Source organism: Bicyclus anynana, chromosome 14 (assembly GCF_947172395.1).
Source record: "Bicyclus anynana chromosome 14, ilBicAnyn1.1, whole genome shotgun sequence".
In the NCBI taxonomy this organism is placed as follows: Eukaryota; Metazoa; Arthropoda; class Insecta; order Lepidoptera; family Nymphalidae; genus Bicyclus; species Bicyclus anynana.
This window is the reverse complement of record NC_069096.1, coordinates 9,275,114-9,299,820: the sequence shown is the minus strand read 5'-3', so window position 1 is coordinate 9,299,820 and position 24,707 is coordinate 9,275,114. Positions and strand designations below refer to the sequence as shown.

Here is a 24,707-nt window from a genome sequence, read left to right as displayed (position 1 = left end):
TTCGAATCACGAGGACCTGGGTTCAAATCCTGGGTACTTTTTCTTTTTTTACTAAAACATTTAGTATCAGTCCAGAGTTGGGGAAAAGGTTGTGTACTAACACTCACGTTCATTATCATTAACATCTGAAAGTAATTGTTTTGGAGTTCAACATTAATTATCATCATAAGTCCACCAACTCGCATTGGCTTTGCGTGGTGGGTCTAAACTCAATATTATAAGGCGGACCATGTACCTAATGGATCGTTAAAACAGGCTCATAATGAAGACGGGCACAGACACCGCTAGCATGCACTGCGAAGTAAATGCTCTGTTATTTTAAAACAACAATTTTCCACTTGATTATCCAATCGTGAATTTTAGTCGTTTACTTGTTCTGCCAACTTTATAATTAAAAAAATGAAAAAATAAATATTTAAGCGTACTTATTAGCTTTATAAATTGAATATTATGTTTCTATTTAAACAAAATGTTGTAAGTAGGCACGTGTATGTTGTGAAAAGAGTAAGTATGCCAGTTCTTATCATAATAATATACAGACACAGATTTACTTAACTGTAACTGCGAAGGTAAGTCTATTGTAAATCCTACGTCAATAGATAGCTGATACCATTGTGTTTTGTAATCATAGACACGTTCAGCGGGCATACAAGAAAATCGACTTACATTTACAATATTTATTTACCTGTTAACACATCGTGAAGCAGCTCTAAGTAGGGTGGTGCTCGATTTCACATACAGACATACAGGCTTTAAAATTTGAAAATATTTAGTACAAGTTAATCTAAAATATAAAATTTTCATGAATTATATATATTATTATATGTTTATTTCATAATATTCGCTCCCGATACTCCTCCGAAATGGCTTGATCGATTCTTATGAAATTTTTATGCATATTCAGTGTCGGGATCGGCTATTATCTATTTTTCAAACCCCTGAGTGATAAGAGTTGTCCACCCTAATTTTCTATACTCCCATACAAACGATTCGTAATAATACTTAAAAAGGCAATTTGAACTTTAAGACTATACAATACAATGTATAAATAAAGCGTTAGTGAAAAAGGGGTAGCTTGGGTAGGTAGGGGTAAGGTAGGGTATAGGTATAGAATGGGAGTAGAATAAGAAAGGGGTAATTAAAAACATTGATAATTGTATCGATGTTTAAATTTTTTATTATACCTACTAGTATCACGCAAGCAATATTGATTGCTTGCGTGATACTGGTAGGTATATGCTTAGAAATGACTGGTGGGAAGCTTCGGCCGTGGCTAGTTACCACCCCACCGGCAAAGACGAACCGCCAAGCGATTTAGGGTTCCGGTACGATGTTGTGTAGAAACCAAAAGGGGTGTGGATTTTCATCCTCCTTCTAACAAGTTAGCCCGCTTCCATCTTAGACTGCATCATCACTTACCATCAGAAAGAAGAAATAAAGTAAAAGCATGCGCGTATATGTATAATACATACAAAATGTACGAAAATTCTCTGGTATGCAGGTTTACACACGATGTTTTCCTTCACCGTCTGAGACACGTCATATTTAATTTCCTACAATGCACACAACTGAAAAGTTGGAGGTACATGCCCCGGACTGGATTCGAACGCACACCCTCCGGAATCGGAAGCAGAGGTAACATCCACGGGGCTATCACGTAACTTTTACATATTATACTTGTAAAAATTAGTTATTGACACACCTGTTGCTTCGTTTAGAAACTCTTTGACCGATTAGATGTTCTTGTTACCTACTCGAAATGGACAGCCACAATGTCGATTATTATTATTGTTATTTTTATTGGATTTTCTACTTCGGCAGTTTTAGTTTTTATATTGAATCAGTAACTCTGAATATAAAATAAACAAAAGGCTGTTATATGGCCGGATACATATTTACGGTTCAACAACATTCATGTGTCAAGTGATGTATCAAGATAATGTTTTATGTAGAACAGTAGATAAGAACATCTTAACACCTAATGCGTCGTGAGACATATACCTAGTAGGTATTAATAAAAGTAGGTCCGTATACGACTGTCTAGACGGCACGGAAAACCAGGATGTATCGATTAGAAAAGGGGATAATTTTAGAAAACATCCCGGGTCTGCTCTTGTGAACTTTAGTCCGAACACTTTAGATGTCAATTTACCGATACCATTTTAAAGGCCTTTTTTTATAACGTGTTTTTTTATTCTAGCTCAAAGTATTTTAATTATTAAACGCATATATTATGACTAGCGCAGGTCCGCGATTCCGTTGGCGTCCAATTTTGGAAAGTTCTGGTCCAAGATTTTTATCTATAACCAAATTTCACCCAAAATTGTTTTAATGGTTTAGCCGTGAAAATGTAACAGACAGACAGATAAACATACTTCGCTTTTTAAGTATGGATCAAATGGATGACCTTTATAAATAGCAAAAGATATATTTTTTTCCAATAATATTATTATGGTTTTGTTATTGAAAAAAAACATACGGTGTCAAGAATAAAGATATAATTTTTAGATTATTTTATACAAAACTTTGCTTTATTGCGTATCTACTAGGGGACGCCTTTGTGTTTTCATCTACTTAGTCTTAGTTCCCGTAGGAATAAGGGCATGAAAATAAAGCCTATGTTGTTCGCTAATAATGCAGCTTTCCATTGGTGAAAGAATATGTAATATCGGTTAAGGTATTTAGCCATGAAAACGTAACAAACACAATCAAACAAATAAACAAACTCATACAAGTATTTGTAATTTTAGTTAGTACTAGCGGACGCCCGCGACTTCGTCCGCGTGAAAGTAGATGTAAACTTTTAACAACCCCTACCCTAACCTACCCTACCCTACCCTACCCGACCTTAACCCTTCTCTACCCATTAAGGCTGCACACGCGACGGAAGCTTAAAAATGGAGTAACTTCCCCCGTTTTCCCAACATTTCCCTTCACTACTCTGCTCCTATTGATCGTAGCGTGATGAAAAGTATACTATAACCTGCCCAGAATTGACCTCTCTACAGATTTATTATAAGTATAGATAATCTATACCTATATTTTACACCATCACTATATATACTCGTAAATAGGCAGGTATTATAGCCTGTGCTTTCGTTTTTCAATGTCCATCACTCGACAGTATAAAAACCCTTGCACGATTGATTGATCAAAGCAATTCGATAAATGAAAGTAGATGTTTGAAATGGACTATAACTGATAAATACACTGCTCCAGTTTTCCATATTTTTAATAGATGACCATAAACTACATAACCCTGTAAGTATTGAGTCAAAGCAATTTGGGTCACTGAGCAGGGAGCACTGGCCATTAGGTTACTATGTAAAGGCGCTAGTAAAAAGGTTGAATATTGCGTGAGAATATTTATGTATCTACATTCTGTTTTCAAGCAATATTTCGTACATATTTAATTCTATTATTTATATCGGAAAAATCTTTCTTTTATTATCGAATATATTACAACACAAAAATATTCGGAGTTTCCAAAGAAATATTCCAAATATCAAAACAATTTGATATTGCTACTTTTACTTTGTGAAAGATAATTGATCTAAGAACTTTTGTTTGATTAGGTGGTGCGAAGATGGAGGTGTCACAAACTCCATAGAAATATTTGCTTATTATGTTTTATTGACAAATTAATTTACTAAAATTAAAATTGCTTTGTAATGTAAACTTGGATTGTAATTTGAACTTTCAGCTATCTGGTATACGTTTAACGTCCGTTTGATTTGAATCATAGATAGAAGTTTTGATTTTGAAAGCTATATAAGCTTTAAAATCAAAACTTTATTTAATGAGTGTATATCTATATATATAAAAATGAATTGCTGTTCGTTAGTCTCGCTAAAACTCGAGAACGGCTTAACGGATTTATCTTATCTTGGTCTTGAAATGTTCGTGGAGGTATAGGGAAGGTATAAAAGGTGAGAAAAAATCAAATAATTTCCGGGAAAACCTTAAAAACTGCCCTTTTCTATTTCGGTTTCGGTATAACAAGCGGTAGGGGTAGGGTAGGGGTAGGGTAGGGGTAGGGTAGGGTAGGGTAGGGGTAGGGTAGGGGTAGGGTAGGGGTAGGGTAGGGTAGGGTAGGGGTAGGGTAGGGATAGGGTAGGGGTGGGGTAGGGTAGGGGTAGAGGTAGGAGGTCAAAACGAAGCTTGACCGGGTCCGCTAGTTTCTTATAAAAACGTCATCTCTAACATCTTTGTTAGCATAGTTGTATCTAGGGTTGCCAACCATACTATAATCTATAGTATTGTATTATATTTCGGGTCTGCGTACTATATGCTGTTGTAGAAATATATACTATATTTTCAACACTGAAATCTAACCAACAACATTTTCATTTTAATACATCACGAACATTATGTTTTGACAGATGCAATAGCATCTAGCCTTTTCGAACTTGATGTCTATCTTCCTGAGTTCCAAGCAAATTAGAAAAAAAATTGCTTTTGGTTTTCAAAAATAAAAAAAAAATCAAACGTAAAAAAGCATATGACACTCTTATTTCAGACAAATAAATCTTGAAAATGCAACAAGGGTAAATATAATATATTGTTTTTATTTTAAATTATGTCGATTTTTTGTTTATTCCATAAAATATTATATTTTATTTACTATATTGTCAGTTGTGTGCATTTTAAGAAATTAAGTATCACGTGTATCAAACGGTGAAGGAAAAGCATCGTGAGGAAACCTGCATACCTGAGAATTTTCTTAATTTTCTGCGTGTGTGAAGTCTGCCAATCCGCATTGGGCCAGCATGGTGGACTATTGGCCTAACCCCTCTCATTAGGAGACTCGAGCTCAGCAGTGAGCCGAATATGAGTTGATAACGAAGAACTATATTTTTATAGCTAAATCTGAAAAATACTACATTTTTCTGAATAAATGTTGGCTACCCTAGTTGTACCTCAGAATCTTCTATGAAAAAATACAGCTGTACAAAAAGTAGACCAAATATTGACATAAAAAACAATGCAAACATTGAACGAATACATTTAAATTTTTCTTCTACAGTTTCCCGTTTCCCTCGTGGACAACCACAACAAACGAGCAGTTTTAATTGAATCCGTAGCTCAAACGTGAATTCAATTTCATCTGAATGCGGGCGACAGAATCATTACGTTTTTTTATTCTAATAATATCGTGGTATAAACACAATACTGAGTTTATTTTTGCTAAAATAATCTGTTTTAATGTCTTATTATTTACTTAATTGCGTATAATAAACAGTGTTTAATTGTTTTTATTGGCTAATTACTATGATATTATGAAGAAGTCGAATGATAATACGTTTTTTTATTGACTTCCAGAAGAAGGTTCTTTAGTTCGAGTGTAATTAGATTTCCTGTAAAAGAAAACAAAGATCCGTTACATGATCACTTAATTTATTTACTAACGGACGCCCGCGACTCCGTTTGCGAGAAATTCTGTTTATCACAAATGATAAACAGGACGGGAAAGAAAAGAAACACGGAAACCGTGGTTTTTTTCGGGGATAAAAAGTAACTTAAGTATTTATCCGGAAAATCCATTTCCATTCTAAATTTCAGTCAAATTGGCTTAACAGCCGCAGTGTAAAGGAGGAAAAAACATATTTTCCTACATACACACCTACTTTGGCCTTTATAATACTAGTATGATTTGTACACCACAACATAAGATAAAAAAAAAACAAATAATAATAGAAAACGTTTAGTAAAGAAGTATAATAAAAAAGGCGGTGTTATCTCTACGTAGCGATATTTTCCAGACAACCTTGGGTTTAGGAAAACGCGAGAACACAAAAATTCTGATGGTGTAAATAAAATAAAATACATACGTTCAAATAATTGCACGGTAATACATAAACCAGATTACATACATAAATATACACTTTGTTGCCCGACTGTCAGTCTGTCTGTTTGTCTGCCGAGTCTTTTACCCTGCTTCTTACGGTTCATTATTTCTTTCACGCTTTTGTTCACAGACATATATTTTAGTTATAGTGTCAATATCTATATCTATATATGTCTATATGTATATCTATATTATCACATGCATATACCTACTTACTAATATTACAAAAAGGTGAAGTTAGTGGTGTTTTAGGGGGTAATCTCTGGATCTTCTGAACCGATTTTGAAAATTCTTTTAACACTATAAAGCCACGTTATTTGTGAGTGTCATAGGCTATACGTTATCCCCGTATTCTTACGGGAACGGGAACTACACGGGTGAAACCGCGGGGCGTTGGCTATTTCACTATAAAAACATAGTCTCAATCATCAATCGTAAATCTACAATCGATGGTCTCAATATGGTTTCAAACCAATATTATCACATTGTGATTATGTGATAATTAAAACCTACCTAAAAATTACCTACATAAAACCAGTCTAACCAGAACGAAAGTGGTTATACTTAGAAATTTTCGAGTTATGCAAGTGCGATCGATGATGACAACTTTCCTTAGTTAAATACATGTAGAAGTGGGGTGACTGGTATTAATACAAATTCAATTACACTGTACGGCGCAAATGCCGTGTTATTCAAGTCTCGAGGTTACAGCGAACCAACCTATTCCAGTGGCGTAATTTAGGGTGGCATGGCTGGCACAATGGACCCATAGACTTAGAGGCCGTGATCTAATATTAAATAAACCTAAGTGCAAGTCGGACTCGCCCACTGAGGGCTCCGTAAAAACCTTTCTTCGTCATAAATCGAAAACTTCATGAAAATATGTAGTCAAAAAATCTGTTTAAGAATGTGCATACAATACCATACATGACACTATAAATTGTCACCATACCACATGCTATATTTTATGCCTTTATTTTCACGGGAACGGAAACGCGGGTGAAACCGCGGTGCGTCGGCTAGTTAAAAGATATTTTTTATTCTTTACAAGTTAGCCCTTGACTACAATCTCACCTGATGGTATGTGATGATGGAATCAAAGATGGAAGCGGGCTAATTTGTTTGGAGGAGGATGAAAATACACACCCCTTTTTGGTTTCTACACGACATCGTACTGATACGCTAAATCGCTTGTCGGTACGTCTTTGCCGGTAGCTTGGTCTAGCAACTAATTTTTAATTAAAATATTAAGAAAATCTCAATCGGTCCAACCGGGGATTGAACCCCGGACCTCAGTCTTGTAAATCCACCGCGCATGACTTTGCACCACGGAGGCCGTCAAAACATAGTTTACAAGGTAATGCCCTATAATCAGATAGTTTACTTCCCGATGATAAGTAAAGATAAGTAAATCAGGTGAAATTGTAATAAAACGGAAAATGCCCAAAAAAAATAAAAGATGAGTAGATCTTTTATTTTATTGCCTTGACAATCTTATACAAGTTATCCTTTTAGAATTTCAGTACAGTGTCGTGAATTTACAGTAATAGGCAATTCTAGGGCTGATACTGTACTTATTTGTTGGGCTATTCGCTAGTTTGAGATTACCAATACACAATGTATCACCAATAATTGTATACTTTTCATCATTAATTTTAACTAAGGTCTTTATTTACAACCTATTAAAATAAACATTAAATCAACTGAGAAATATATCATCTACCTACTGTATGTTATCCTCGAAGGGATGTCAGTAAGCACTGGATGAAATTTGTTACATATAATTTCAATTTCGTATATGTTAACAATACGTCAAAGTTTGTGAATTAGCCTGCCGATAGCTTAGTGGCAGTTTGATACTGTTACTATCGCGTTAATGTAAACGCGAATTTCTAAGGTAATTAGAACAGCGCCATCTAGTGGCACTATTGCGCAACTGTTTCAATTCCATGTAAATTCGCGTTTACGTTAACGCGTTAGAAGCAATATAAAAATATTGAAAACTCCCACTAGGCACACAGGTTATTAGGATAAAACGTGTAATCAAAATGCATAGAGTTGTTAAAAACGAATTTTCAGGAACAGTTCCATTGTTTTGTTCACATAGTAACGTAACACAAACAGCCTATTCGCTAATGTTCGTAATGAGCCATAATTATTAGTTATTAGCTGTTTACAACCAGTTTAGTTTTTTTATACGCGTAAACACGGAAAAGTTTTTGTGACTTCCACGTCTATTTCATCTTTAGTTTGCGTCAAAATAAATATAACTGTAGGTAGATACTAAAGTATTATAAAGCGGAAGAGTTTGTTTGTTTGTATTTTTATTAAAACGCGGTAATCTTGAACTACATAAATTTTTGTGTATGATAGTCGGAATAGGTGGAAAAACTTTTGAACGATTCTTTAAAATTCGTCTACGTGGAAAATGCTAACAGTTTTCCTCGACACGGCGTAATTATAAGTGTTCCTTGCTGACTACGGAACCCTAATAAACCGGCCAATTATCAGTCGGACTCGCAAAGGATTCCGTATTATTTAAAAGTAAAATAAGTAAAATTTTTCACGTTTGTTGTATGGGGGCCTCCTTAAATATTTATTTTATTCTGTTTTTTATTATTTTTTGTTAGTGGCAACAGAAATACATCGACTGTTATTTAAACTATCACGGTTCATGACGGTCGGATGGACTACGGAGTAACAGAGACACGCTTTACTCTCTGTACCGAATCCTACAAAAACACATTAAAAATATCGTTTCAGATTGCTCTACTCTACATATTCTTTATATCTCTGTATTTTGCTAAAAGAAAGAAAGAAAGAAGTAGAAAAATGCGTTTATTTCGAAATTATGCAACACATGACAATATCTCCAGTACACCAGGTCAGTCAGGACAATACCTTGCGATGTGTGGCATAACCCAGAAAATGGCCCCAGCTCAGCATAATGCTACGTAACCATTTGAATTGGGACACGTAGCGCTGATTTTCAGCTGGAACCATAGACTAGATAACGCACTCATTCAATTATCTTTGATTGTTACAGGTAAGTGAAGAACGAACATCCGCCTGTACTTGTAGCATTGGCGGTGCTGAAGACCGCGGTCGACCACATGCCTGCCAACCAGGTATGTACCGACCATGTATGTACCGACCATGTATGACCGATATTGGGAATTTGTAGTCAATTCAAATTAAAAAAAAAATAACCGACTTCAAAAACATAAAAATGTACCTACCCACTAAACTACAGAGCGAGAAATAACATCTTATGACGTGTTACCCACTGATCAGTTTGAAGGTGCTGTATAGGTCGTTAAATTGCTAATTTTGTTAGAGGCAAGTGTGCCCCCCTCTGTCCTTTATAATGTATGTGAAAATATATCACAAAGGTAGTTTATAATGAAATTAAATGGACAGCTATCAAAGCTAAGTAGGATTTGAAATTAAGTACAAACACAACAAAAAATTACCAATCCAGTTGGCCGTTTAAAATCTTGAAAACAGCTGTATGGTTGGTAAATATTCGCACACTTTTTCGAATATTTTTTCTTAAAGTTCAGTGTTATTTTATCAGACTAATTAGGAAGGTACATACACAATATACGTACATTGAATCTCACAAAACCGACAAAACACACAAGACATCATAAAAAACGCTAAAGCTCACGCTTTCTCCTATGTAATGTATTGTATTCCTATTTTGAAACGTCTTTTTTCTACTCTCATTTCGTAATCTACTCAATATAAAACCTCAAACTTTATCACAAAGCTATTCATTCGTATAGGTCGTTTAGTAATGTTCATTACCATACGGATAAACCGTGATACAATATTTTTTTTTTAATTTTTGAATTGTTTCACGGCATTGGCTACAAAAATTCAGGCTTCGATAAAAGAGATCAAATCTAGGAGACCACGCCGATACAAAATCGAAGAGGCCATGTAAAATTGTGGTCAACAACGAACGTTATTTAAAAACAAATAATATCGTCTACAATATCGAGTTGTGTGTTCAGGAAGTATTAAAACTATGTATATACATAAATAAGTAATGGAATTAAAGACAAAACGTTTTGTATTCGGATCACTTTTTGCGGTGATTTTGTAGGGACGTAACAATGATATCTCTAGTACAAAATATCATTGCATGAACTTGTACTCGTACTAGCGAAGTGGCCTATAGATGAACGTAGTGTTCGTTATCGGCTGAGGTTGAATAGTTCCGTTCCGGTTCAAGCTGGTCCACTCGTATGTCACTAGTAAGTACTTACGACCTACGTCACTCCGGCGCCTCAGTAGCTAAGCGTTACTAAGGTTTCTTCCTCCCTGGGCTATGTAATATAATATTTAACTAACAAATTGTTGCATAATAGATAAGAGGTTTATAAGTTAAAATTTATTAATTTTAAAAGCCCCAACAGTCATGGTTTTCAGAGAAATTCTTTCTTCCATAATATAAATGTCTTGTACGAGTGTCACATACCTATGTGAGCTGGATCAAAGAATTTTTTTCACTTGTTCATTTTAATTTCAATATACTCCTTTCCCCTCCCTTATACGTAATTGCGTACAGTTGCGTACAGTTACAGCCCTTTTTAAAACATTTTTAAAAACCTTCTATCCATATTCCATCTACACTATGTTGTTATAATAATGAAAAAATATATGCAATGAAATATATTTACCAAACATTTCCAAGAGAAGAAAAAATACGAGTAGTAATATATATACCTACATTTAATAATACTAAAATGATTTTTTTTTATTTTTGTTTGTATTTTATTAAATTCAATTTTGTATTTTATTAACATTGTTAAAAAAATAAAAAAAAAAAATACAAAAATAACTGAGAGAAAAATAATACCTAATGTAATTTAATTTTATTATATAGAGTACATAAAATACCTTACTATATTACATTCTTTGATTAATATTATTTTCCCATTGCAAGCAAAATTACTTTATTCATTAATGTAGAAACCTCAAGATGTGAGTACACCTCCACTCACTCTGATAACCTGAGATAGCGAAGGTCATTGTCGTCACTTACTATACTGGATATTCGTACTGTACTGACCGGAGAATTGTGTTTACTGTTTAGTCTAGCCCTTTAATCGGTAATTAGTGTATTTTATTTTAGGGTTCCGTACCCCAAAATGAAAAACAAACCCTCAAAGGATCACTTTGTTTGCGTGGTATGTCTGTTAAGACCATTTACCCCAGGAACGGCCAACGATCTCAATTGCGATTAGCATACTTCATAATTAATATTATAAAGGCGAAAGTTCGTGTGTCTGTAAGTATGTTTGTTACTCCTTTACGCCTCAACTACTGAACTGAAATGGCTGAAATTTGGAATGGATAATTGGAGATTTATTTTACCCTGTATTAACACATTACTTTGTATCCGAAAAAAAGTAATGGTTTCCGCGGGATTTGTGAGAAATAGAATATAACACGGGGTCTCGGGCGGTCGCTAGTACTAAATAAATCGTAATTCTAAGTAAGTCCGATGCTCATCGTCACTTCACAAGGTGACAGGTTAACCAGTCAACTTACTCGAACATAACTTAAGAATATAAATTACTAACGAACGCTTAGTTCCTATTCCTATGAGAATACTGGGATAAAAATATTATTATTAGTCCTTTTTTAATTTTAATGTTAATTGAATACAAAATATAATACAAAACACTACAAAAAGCATAAAAAATGGATAAAATATTGAATAGAAGCAGTCGTTACTTTGCGGAAGTTCATCACTTCGACTTTGCAATTGCACGTTGTAGAGTCAACATCTCCTGAGGATGCTCCGGTTTCCCCAAACCGGAGCATCCTATGAAACCAGTGAAACGTATGTAGAGAGTATTTTGTCGGACCTTGGTGACGTTGTCGAATAGGTTCGACGGCTTTCCGCGGTTGATAGCAAAACAAATAAATTATTATATATTTAGGATAAAATATTACTATAGTCTATGTGTGTTACTTGCTAATAGTGTATGGTGAAAGAATTTCCCAAATTAGCTAGTAGTGACTTATAATTTTTGAAGTAAACAATACCACTTTGGCATTTATAATACTCGTACTTTTATTAGAATGAATTACGTGTTGATTTTTACGTACAGACATGTCCTCCACAACAAGTGCGGACCGTCGATACTTGTTATCGTTCTAGAAAGCGGGAAATAACCTTATCTTTATTTCAATAACAGTTAGTTATTTTACTCATTCAATATATTTAATTGAAATACTGTTGTATTGTATTGACATAGGAAAGGAGCTGTGTTCAAGAGGTACTAGGTAGAGATATTGTATTTAATATTGTGCGAGACGAGATATGCACGAATGTGTGTGCACAAAATCAAAATAAGGTTTTTTTTAATTTTCCCACTGTTTTCAATACATACTCTTCTGTAGGTAGGCCTAACATGCGACCCTCGACGTTATTTCGTGCAGACAAATCGACAAATACCGCCGAACTAAAAATATCACTCACTTTCGTTGCGTTAGGACGAAACAGAGTTCGGTTATATTTCCAATTAGGTACGTTAAGTGGACGCCTACCCTTTACCGCCATTGGTCGATTTGTCTTCAGAGATATGTCTTAGGTCGCATATTAGGCCCAGTCTATGAACCTGTATCACAGGTTCATAAACTAGGCCTAACATGCCAGACCTTGAGCATTTTATAACTTTTTAAAAATATCACATTAAAGATAAAATCGTAATACTTAAAATACTTAAAAGTAAAAGAAATTAAAAGTGTTTAAAACAAATTTAAAATATTTTAGGGTAGGGTAGGGGTAGACTTAGGTTGGGTGCATTTGCAAACGTAAAATGATTAGTGGACTATTTATTAGGTATACGTAATAAACTTGCAAAAATAGGAAGAGCAAAAAAATAAAATGAACTACACCACCCAATGCCTTCAAACCGATCTGTAAACAGAACACTCATAGGCTTTCCAGTCTTCAAATCGCAACAGCATTGTTATGAATAATTACTAATAATAAAAAATTGAGCAGGTTGTATATGAGAAGCCTTATAATATTAGGCGTGGTGGCGTCGATCGGCTACGTCACAAATTCATAACACTTCCCGATATCTATAATAGATCGTATTATAATTGTAAAGTATGGTTGCGTGACCTTGCCGCCGCCTGCCTACGCAACGTGTCTCGTTGTGTTTGCAATGTGTTTTTTATACCATTGATTCTGCACTATTTTTTATTCAGGCCTCCTTTGAATTATATTGCGCGAGAGGTTTTATTTTATGACACACTAGCGGGCGCCTGTGAGTTTTTCCGCTAGGAATTCAGTTGAAAAGTATGACTATGTGTTAATCCAGGGTAAAATTTCCATTCCAAATTCGCAATACAAATCGCTGAGTAGCCGCAGTGCAAAGGAGGAACCATTGTTCACATTTACGTAAAAACTTTCGCCTATATTAGTGTAATTAAACCGCCGCCCGCGGTTTTACACGCGTAGTTCCCGTTCCCGTGGCCTATCACCATCATCGTCATCATATCAGCCGATGAACGTCCACTACAGGCCTTTTGTATGGACATCCAATCATCACGTTCCTGAGCCGCATCCAGCGAATCCCTACGACTCGATGGGGTCGATTAACACTGCGCTTTCTAGGTCGCCATTCCAGCACGTTGGGACACCAACGTCCATCGGCTATTCGAATTATGTGCCCCACCCATTACCACTTCACCTTCGTGACTCATTTAGCTATGTCGGTTTCGGTTCTTCTGCGGATCTCTTCATTTCTGATTTCATCACTCAGAGATACTCCTAGCATAGCTCGTTCAGTCGCCAGGTGTGTGTCTCTTATGAGTCGCATTGTTAGCGACCAAGTCTCGGAACCATAGTTCATCAACACACTCTAGCGTTGCCAATCGTACTATAATGTATTGTACTATATTTCGGATCTGCGTACTATATACTGTTGAAAGAATATAATATACAGTACGCATAAATACTATATTTTCAACACTGAAAGGAGATGCCCCACTCCCCATACATCATTTGCCCCAGAAAAAAAGTTTATGCGTCACGATGAAACTTTTACCGTCGAGTTGGTTTTCCTGTCTAGATTAATAATAAATGATTATTTTTTACTATAGAAGCGGGGTTTACGTATTGAGTACCAAAACATCTCTATAAAATACCTATCTGATTATCTTATATACATTGATGAAAACCGCATTAAAATCTGTTGGATAGTTTAAAAGATCGAAACGCGAAATTAACGAAATTAGCAATTATTTTTATTTACTTACTTTCCGTAATAGTAATTCAAGTAATTCTTAAACAATTTCCTAAATAAGGCAAATTCTCAAATCAATCAACCCTTATTTTTAAGCTGAGTATAAGCGATCAGTCACCCAGCTTGCAATATCATATTTCTCTGGTTTTTATCCTTCTCCACATGACTGAAGCCCACCGCCACATGTAGGATTTCTTCCTGTATCCCGTAGGACGTACCAGCAGGCTCAACTTATTATGGTTTTGAAAACTTTTATTTTTGCAATATTATTTTTATTTTTATTCATACGCCTCCAATATCTGCACTAGTATAACTAATCTACATCCTCTTCATCTAAATAAGTGATTTAGATTAGATTCGAAAGATTTATTTTTAAATAACTGAATACAAGGTCGATTTAATTCTATGAAAATAGTCGTTGAATAGGCCTTACTATACGGTAGTCAAAAGTTCGACCCAAGACTCGAACTTAAGTTAAAAATCGTGTATTTTTTCAAATTTTCCAAACGTCAAATAATGAACTATAAAAGACCATTTAAAAGAAAGTGTTAAATACCCTATTGTTCACAAACAGAAAATATGTGTCCATTGCTTGTGGCAAACCACTGGTTTATAATTAAAACTATTGATTAAGTAATTACTTCAGGTGTAGAAGTGATGATTTGTAGTCCTATTGTAAACTGTTATCGATTGAGATACACTTATGTGGTAATATCTAGAATGTTTTGTACACTGGATGGATCATTGGACACGATCACAACAAGTTGTGGAACTATTGCGAAAGAAAATATTTGCATTAGGTATGTTGTAATCTATGCCTTTATTATAACTTTACAACTTACAAGTTTTTTGTTATATATATATATATATATATATATATATATATATATATATATATATATTTACTTTATAGTACAAGTTACAAGTACCATTTACTGTAAAGGGTCGATTGATTTCTCTATACCCGACGATCGCACCTCGGTTCTCTTGTCGACTTTTCTTGTCTTGTTTTGTTTTACGGATATAATTATTTATATTCAAATAAACCACAACAGTTGATGAAATGAAATAATACTTATATTATATACAATATACATATGTATTTGTATACTTACTCGTAAATGTTGCTCATAACCAATCAACGTGGTTGGAAATTTTGTATTTTGAATTCTTGAGGTCGGGCTAAGAAAATATTGAGCTGTTCTTTTCTTAACTGGCTGGTCCAATATTTAGGCTTTAAGGCTTCGAATCACGACTACCTGGGTCACTATAGTTATCGAGACGAACATAACCAGTTACCACCAACAAGCATTGTAGACACGAGGTGGATTTGAGCCCCAAATCCTTTCTCCTTAACAAGAGATACTTGGCTTAGCAGATTCTATCAAAAACACCCTGATGATGAAGACTTAGGCTGGATTTCATCATCACTTACCACCTTGAGATTGTAGTCAAGGGCTAACTTGTAAAGAATAAAAAATTTTAATAAAAAAAATTCAACCGACTTCCAACTCAAAAATTAACCTGAACTAAAAAGCAAAAAATAACATCTTACCTAGGTATGTGCTACCTTCTGATCAGTTTGAAGGCGGTGCCAAGCCAGTGATGTTTTAATTCAAACCGTTCAAGACCTTCATAAAATTGTAGTGCTTTAAAATACCTTATGGAAACACTAACAAACGCACTAGCCGTCTCTACGATTTTCGAAAGTTCCCCTCGATTTCTACAGATCTTGACATGAAATAAATGGGACCACCCTGGAATCAAACCCTTCAAACCAAAAAAATAATTTTTAAAATCGGTCCATAAATGACGGAATTATGGCTGGACATACATAAAAAAAAACATACATACAGCCGAACGTAGAACCTCCTCCTTTTTGGAAGTCGGTTTTTAAAAAAAATAGGAACCAGTTTGAATCCATTGTAATAAAGAATAAACTGTAAATGTAAAAATCATTATTTAAAAGGATTTAACTAACCAGCTAACAGTATATTTTGTATTCATGCTGCAGATAAATATGGCAGAAGAGTTCACATTGCCACAAATAAAATCCCCGTGAACTACGCCAATGAGCACCTTGACTGCGGCCTTAGGCACTAAATACCGCCACTTGTAATACTAAGGCTTCACTTGGACTTATCACAATGTTACAAGCTAAGAATATTTTCTTAATAAATAGATTACTTAGTAATTTTCATAAAATTTTCTTTTCTTTTCAACCTTTTCTTTTAGGTTTTCATAATTTCACCATTTCAATGCATACTAACTTCTATGTTTATTATTTCATAGGTTAGTTATATGTATGAGAAAATGTTCACTAAGTAGGTACTTACATAGGCCATCAAATTCAATGCGCATAATTATTAGAAATATACTAAATTCCTCATATAGTTATTGCAATACAAAGTTTTAGGTCAAATATTTTGTTCAAACATTAATAAAAATCTAACAGTGATTTAAATGTGCCATAATATTGTAAATGGTTATAAACAAATCGTTGAACTCTTTTGTATGGAAATATTAGGAAACGGCACTTTGTATCAGCGCAACAAACTCCTCATTCGATATTAAAATAACGTCGCATTTCAGTCCGTCATACGTGATACTTTTGTAAAGTACCACTGCCGAGTTTAAGTTGCAATTTCACGCATATTAAATATTCGATTTAATGTAGCGCTCCGATGTATCAGTTCCATCAACGACGACAATCTCATCATGGGAGAGCGAAATTCGTATATTTTCCTCCCGTGCCCCGTGGTTGTATTTGTATACGATTGAATCGTAGTGGTGTGATAGATGAAGCCGTGCGACCGCCGGCAGTCGCAGAAAGGCGTCCGTTACGGCAACACGTCGCGCCCGCTTCCTCGAAACTGAGACGCGCGTACCATTGCCGTCTGCAGCTGTCCACACCTCTCGTCCGGTACGATGACGGTCCATACCCGTGGACCGACAATCCCCGCTTTCTACGCTGCAACGGTACAGGGTGACCGCGATCCGAGACGTTACGCTGATCTTGTTTACATCCCGACTGTTTACTAGGCGTATAAAGTTTTGGCCGTCGACATTTACTAAATCGTGCGTGTACCGGCTGAAACATTGGGAAACTTTTAGTGAAGTTTAAAAATAAATTCGCTTCAGTGCTGAGTGACGATTGATCGAGATGTGCTCGTGCAGCAAGTTCTATGACTTCTGGAAAAACTCTTGTGGCGCAGGTGAGCTATTTGTTGATGGACTTCCATTGCAGTCTTAATGTGCAATCCACATCCACCCGCAACCAAAGGAATAAGACAGACAATTGCCTTTTTATTCCATTTTATTTTACTTCTAATATCTTCAAAGGCTGAATAGCAAAAAGTTTGAAAGGTCACTTGTACTTTTCACTGTTACCATGCAGTGAAATGTCATAAAACATGAATAAGAATGTCTAAGACCTTGACGATGCGATCTTTAAGGATAAAGTGTCCATTTAAATATTTTAAACTTATAAATTGTTTGAGGGTAGGTATAATAATAGATCATTGTTACCATGGAACAATGTAAAAAGTGATCGTGATATTAAAAACGTATCAAGAGGAGAGATTGTAGTTCCGCGTCGCTAACCAGGGTCAGCAGCGTCATGAATGGGCATGAACAGTGTCCGGTTCTTAGCAAACAAAATATTTAATCTTGCAATTAATATTCTGATTTCTGCCAACGAAACTGGTGTCGGATAACCTATTTAAGGTTTGGAATTTGCTAAAAATACCCGCATAAGTTAAACATTTTGACAAGTAAAGGCAAAGTTGATAAAAGAATACATTATGATAATAAGCACCAAAATTGAATGCATCGTTTTACTTGCAGTCCCGTACCTTGACACTCTTACCACACTGAAGCGGTAATCCAATATGAATTGCAATATCTATTTCTCACAATGACTCGAGACATGTAGGTGCTCTTTTGCAATGTGAACGGCACAATGAGATAGGCTAGATACCTAATGCTCACAAAAAGAGTCACGATTTAATTCGTCTCAATTCTGATAAAACTATATTACCTAAAATCACTTGAAGTGCTTGGAACCAGTCAGGCCATTTACTGTTTTTTCGATTTCTCGCTCCAACGAATGCCGTCTCGCTGACCTCGGTGTCTAGCGCCTGTCCTTCACCATTTCGCAGTCCGTTTTAATACACGAACCCACAACTCAGCTGATCATCCGAATCGCTGAGATTCAAGAGCACGCGGTTTTATGGAGTGATGCCAAATCTAACCAAAATAATGACGCATTCTTCGACGAGAGTGTAATTTTGTATATGAGTATAGTATGCTGCATGTTAGCTGACCATTTGCAAGTAAACAGTGGAAATCGTGACTGACAGACATTATTTTTACCCTTTAAATGAACTTCTGTAACAGTTCTATACTAATTGACGCCTCACAGTCTATATACGAACTTGGGTATAAGTATTATAGCGATTGTAGCTGTATATTACAAGCTTATTGAAAAAATTTAAACAGAAAATGACATTTTAAACCATTTTCGGATTTTTTTAAAGACAAACTGTAACAGCAAACGCCAGACAATTTATTTAAATAAAATCAATTTAATTTTTAATTCTACATTTTAATTATATATTTGTCAACTTTTTTTTGAAACCACTAATACGTTAAATTATTTAAAACAAAAAGCTTTAACGAATTCAATTTTTTATATTACAAGGACCTAAATCCAAAAGTTTAACTTCAAAATGTCCCATAAGTTCTCATGTGCTCAATGTGTCTGTTTGTTTGAGTTTTTTCGTCACATTATATTTAGAAATTTCCCTCATTAAGAGACTTTTGTCAATAGTAACTAGGGGATTCTAATGTCTTGAGAGAAGAGGAGTTCTCTCAAGACAGTAGCAGCCCTTAACAGAAAAGTGTTCCACTCTTGAAAACAGAAATTTGTTTATCCTTCTCCAGTCGCATAGGATAAAATATAGCCTATGTTATATTTCTTGATCATATAGCTCATCTTGTTAAAAGAGTTTCTTCAAATCGGTCCAGTGATGTTTGAGTTTATTCGTTATATACAAAATCATTCCTCTTTATAATATTAGTATACTTAATATAATATGTATAATACATATTATATGTAACACCACCTGCAGTTAAATCTCTTGCCTTTTCCTTTGCCTAGTCTGAGATCGCTACCATGTTAAAAGACCATCTTAATTATATTTTATGTATTTTATTATTTATTTGTGTACAAATAAGTGTAAAAAAAATAATAAACATTTTTTACTCTTATTTTTTTAAACAAATAATAAATTAATTCTATCGTGGCTCCGATGAGTGAGAAGTAGGTAACTGGCGCTTCTAACAATGGATTCTGTCATTGGACATGCTTTGTGTTTATTTTTTGCGACAGTGTAATTATTGTGGCTAACGTTGTTTATGCAGATTGCATTTGAATAAACCTTTTTATTTAGCATATAGTATTATGGTACTAGAATGGTAGATGACCATTTTGTTCTAAGTGTATAGATATACGCCTTTTGACGTTTTTCATCATATTTGGTCATTGAGGTTGTTTATGCCCATACCAGCATTCAGCAAAGTTATTTTATGGTATGGTATAGTACATTACATGTACTGTTATATATTCTATGGTTACATCAAGGCTATTAACACGCAATATAGGCAGTTATTGATAGACGAGGCATCAGCTTCTTGAAAAAATGTGAACGCAACTGAAATTCTGATGCTTGCTCTCAAAACTTTTGCTAATTTCGTGCATGATAGGCACCTCTGTGTTTCAAATTGCAAAAGAATATTAAAATTTGATAGGAACCTATGAAAAGGTTGATGATATATGTTTTAAATTAATAAAGGTTTTTTTGGATGAAGTTGGAAAAAATTAACCTACCTATTTCAGATTATTGTGGGGTGTATCCTATACGTATCGTATCGTGTATCGTATACGTATAATTACGTACTGTTGCTACACGGAAATAAGAATAGTTAGATAGGTATATATAACCGGATTAATAAATAGATATTTTTTCATTAAGACAAGTTTTTTTTGTATATTGATTATTTCCTTATTTTTTATCAATCTATCAACATATTTTGCACATGCATATTTAAACTCTTTCTCGACTCGACTACCAATTGAATAACAACAATGAGCTTATCTGCCTACCAAGGTATTCTAGGAGGCAGTGATGAGTTGGGAGTTTTCGGAAAATACTTATGTGTCTCAGAGAGCACGTTATATTCGTCCTGGTCATCATTAGTGCCATTTGATAGTGATCTTCACAAAGTCAAAGACCCTGAGCTACTTCAATACAGCCACAGAAAACATATGTCCAAGATACAACTAACATTAGAACAAGTTTTGACGAAGGGATAAAACTTGGTTCGTTTCATAAAAGATTCGCAGCTGTAATGTAAATACATCCATTTAAAACAGCTTATTTATATGTAACAAGCGATTCACCCCGGCTTCACCTAGCAGAACGTTTATTTGCTCGTACTTACTCGTACGTCTACATTGTTTATTGCATATAACAATGATCTGATAAAACACTTTAAGATATAATCAAGTTATATCTTAAAGTGTTTTACAGATAGCATGGGTACGGTGACAGTCGCCTGTATAAAGTTCATAATTTTCTTTTTACTCTGATAATACCTACTATTATCGTGAATCGTGGCAAACTTTCAAGTTGAAACGAACTGTCACCCGCACCATACATGAAATGAACTGTACGTCTTTAAATCTCTAACTCTACTCATCAGATTGATTTTAAAGTAGCTTATTATTGAGATGCGGGCTTATGTAGGACGGTTCAGCATTATAAATCCATTTGAATTTTATCAATAGGTATATTTTTCTATTATTGTTGATTGAATATTAATAAAAGGTAGATTCGTAATTACGTATTAATAGAAACAGCTCGTATGTTCCAAATTTTATAACAAGGTGTTTAATATGATAAAACCAGTTTCGGTGGAGTCAATTGGTGGTAATTGCTTGAATCATTAATGCGGCTCAGTATTACATATACCTTGCCTCTCCTTACTGCCGTAGTTCTCATTGGCTTGTTACGAGGTAAGTGACAATCTGCCTGCTTTAATTATTCATGAACATGTCTGAGGGGCTTCAAAGAAATTGTCGCTCGGTTTGAACGAGTCCCTCAATGACATTGTAGAAGTCAACGGGGTCACAATTATGTAATACACAGAAACAAAATATGGAATTTTCCTAATGTTTCAAGTAACCTAAATATGGAAATGTGGATTAGAAACTTCTCGCAAAAACGAAACCATATTATTTTATACCTTAAGTAAATTATTTTACTGGTAGGTTAAACAAAGAAAATTATTGTACTTAGCTCATGTTTAATTAATCTTTATTTATATAATATGTTCGCTTTTCTTTAACTATTTATTACGTAGCCATTATATTCCTTCAGATTACTTAACAAGGTATTACCTTCTAAAATATATTCTAATTTAAAAAAACAATATTACCCAATTCTGCGCTATATTATTATTGCACCTTACAACTAGAGATAAAAACATTGGCCAAGGCTACACCCGGATCGACTTCTTATATACAATGCTGCAACTGTATAACAAGATTAGCGAACTGTACAGGCAGCCATTAATACATTTTTTTTTGCTTTCAACTATTATATTTACTGCGCCTTATAAGTTAGAACAACTACATAGTTCATCTACCGAGCCATGTGTACTATGAGGTAAGTATTTGTTTACTAAATCTCTTTAGTATTTTATGACGCAAGTGAATCCCTGCAATTTCCTCAATGATGTACTAACAGTGCGGATTTAGAAAGACCCATTTTCTAGAAGCTCATAATGTTGTGTATCTACTATCTACTGCTAGAATTATTTTATAGTGTTTTTGTATACAACCTTTGTAATCCATACAATATCGTACCAGATAACAAAGGTGTAATGACTACGTAATTGCCGTTTTATCTTTTGATGATATTTTGAATGCTATAAAGTTATTAACTCTAATAGCATTTGTATCAAATGGGTTAATTTTATACTTTCTCTATGAATAACCTTTAATTACTCTTTATATTTTCAAAAATTTGTTTTATCATATTTATACAATAGTTTAGTTTTGATCTATTTTCTATCTATCTGTATATTGTATTGAACAACATTTTTTTGATAATTTATTTCAAGATGGATTATTTTTTTTTTACTTTACTGAGAAATCATCATTTAATTGATTAGCCTAACTCAGACCTGTAAAACCTATCTAACATCATTATTATTTGTAAAGTTACTCAATCGCCTTTAGTGGCTAGGACGTAACTTGTTTTAACCTTTGATTTAGAACATAAAGCTTTTGTTTTATTCAAAAATTTGCATAGTAATTCGTTCTGTTTGAAAATCATTATGAATAATATTTTTTATTAATGTCGTCAGCGTTATTTCTAATCGTGTTCGGTCACAGTTGATCGCGCCATTCGAAATCGTCGAGCGAACCAATTCGCTTCACTCGAACTGTTCGTGACTAGGTACAGGGAACAATGTGCGTACTTATTATTCCTACGTACTTTGTACACTTTAAATGCCTCATTGGTCCAGTGGCTAGTGACTTGTGGCTTAGATCACGAGGTCCTGGGTTAGAGCCCTGGCTCGAGGGTTTTGATATACTAAAATTCTATTAGAAATACGTGAAGCTTGTTCTAAGAAATTTTCAATTAAATTCTCAGCCCGGAGTTGAAAGGTCGGTGACTGGTGTTACACCCCCGCTCTGGCTGGTGGGAAGCTTCGGCCGAAGCTAGTTACCACCCTACCGGCAAAGACATACCTCCCGCCAACTGATTTAGCGTTCCAGTACTAAGTCGTGTAGATAACGATTTTCATTCTCCTCCTAACAAGTTAGCTCACTTCCATCTTAGATTGCATCATCACTTACCATCACGTGAGATTTAATACGATGGCTAACTTGTAAAGAGTAAAAAAATGTAGTAGATCGTCAAAAGTATTTAAAATACAGGTAGGTATTCATTAGAATTCCGACTTAGGTAAACAGAAAATGTTAAACCTATTGGTAAAACATGTTGGGAAACTTTGTTATTTCGCTTTACTATACATGTGTTCATTAAAATACATTATGAAGGTACTTAACAACTGAAATCGTTTGCTGAAGTCACGTCCGAAGATAATATTAAAGGCTCATAAAGAAATAGATTGTTAAACGTTTGATTTACGTTAGGCACGATGGTAGATAGTGATTTTAATTGAAAGTAGGAAACGAACACACTTGCGACGTTGACGGCAATTCGTAAGCCGATAAAATCAAATACGTAATTATTGTCAACTAGCTGACGCCGCGCGGTTTCACTCGCGTGGTTCACGTGCCCGTAGGAATACGGGGATATTATATAGCCTATAGCCTTCCTCGATAAATGGGCTATCTAACACTGAAAGAATTTTTCAAATCGGACCAATAGTTCCTGAGTTTAGCGCGTTCAATCAAACAAACAAACAAACTCTTCAGTTTTATAATATTAGTATAGATTGACCAGTGACAGCCCAGTGAATAACCTCTGCCTTCGATTCGGAGGGCGTAGGTTCAAATCCAGTCCGGGGCATGCTCCTCCAACTTTTCAGTTATGTGCATTTTAAGAAATTAAACATCACGTGTCTCGGACGGTGAAGGAAAATCATCGTGCGGAAACCCGATGCATAACTGAGAATTTTCTTTATTCTCTACGTGTTTGAAGTCTGCCAATCCGGATTGGGCCAGCGTTGCGGATTAAGATATCCCCTCTCATTCTAAAAGAGATTTGGGATCAGTGAGAACAATTTAGTTGACAAATGATGATGATGATGATGATGATACTCAGGACAGTCATACGACAATGAAAATATGGGCACGACGTCTTAATAAAGACATTAATGTTTTTAATTGGACGATATAATATAGAGCAAACATTGTTTAGTGATAAGAGAATAACTTGCTTCTACAAAACATGTGATAGTCAATGATAATTGTATACTATAGATCAGTTACGTCCCTACAAAATCACCGCAAAAAGTGATCCGAATAATAGGCTACAACACTGAGTGCAGACATACACAATTTTGTCTTTAATTCGATATATTTATGAATATATAGTTTTTACACTTCCTGAACATACAACGATTCCTCTTTAGACGATATCTAGGTACCTATTATTTGTTTAAATAACGTTGGTTGTTGACCACAACTAATATTGAGTTGACTATAAATTTCCTCTTTTAAGCACCTCGTTTTTCATGCGCTAGTAAGACATCTAACAGTATTTAATATCATTGGTGATAGTAGCAATATCGGAAACTGTTTGAATGCTAACCGCCTTGGCAAGTAAGACGTGAATCACGTACGCGTGTAATTACTCGTAGAATAGCTGAACGTCCTTTTATGTATGAGTAGACCTGTCTAAGAAATCATTATTCTTAGGTCTCTAGGTGCTTTACTTTTTTACAACTAACATAGGAAAGGGTGATGTTTGTGTACACACAACACTTTTGAGTTGGTAGGTACTTAATTACCACATCAAATTCCTAAATAATTGCACTTGCTT

The 24,707-nt window shown here is 34.7% G+C and overlaps 1 protein-coding gene across 3 annotated transcripts in view; it reads left to right on the top strand.

Moving 5' to 3' along the window:
* The window catches only part of LOC112053795 (uncharacterized), a 94,667-nt gene that overhangs the window by 14,733 nt on the left and 55,227 nt on the right, over window positions 1-24,707 (top strand). The window contains exon 1 of one of the 3 annotated variants that reach the window (XM_024093358.2): window positions 16,933-17,339. The exons of the other annotated variants lie outside the window; for them this stretch is intronic. Within the exon in view, the coding sequence (XP_023949126.1) occupies window positions 17,288-17,339 (52 nt within the window). The 5' untranslated portion in view covers window positions 16,933-17,287. Of the gene's footprint in view, window positions 1-16,932; window positions 17,340-24,707 lie in introns of those variants that run through there. 3 annotated transcript variants of the gene reach the window in all.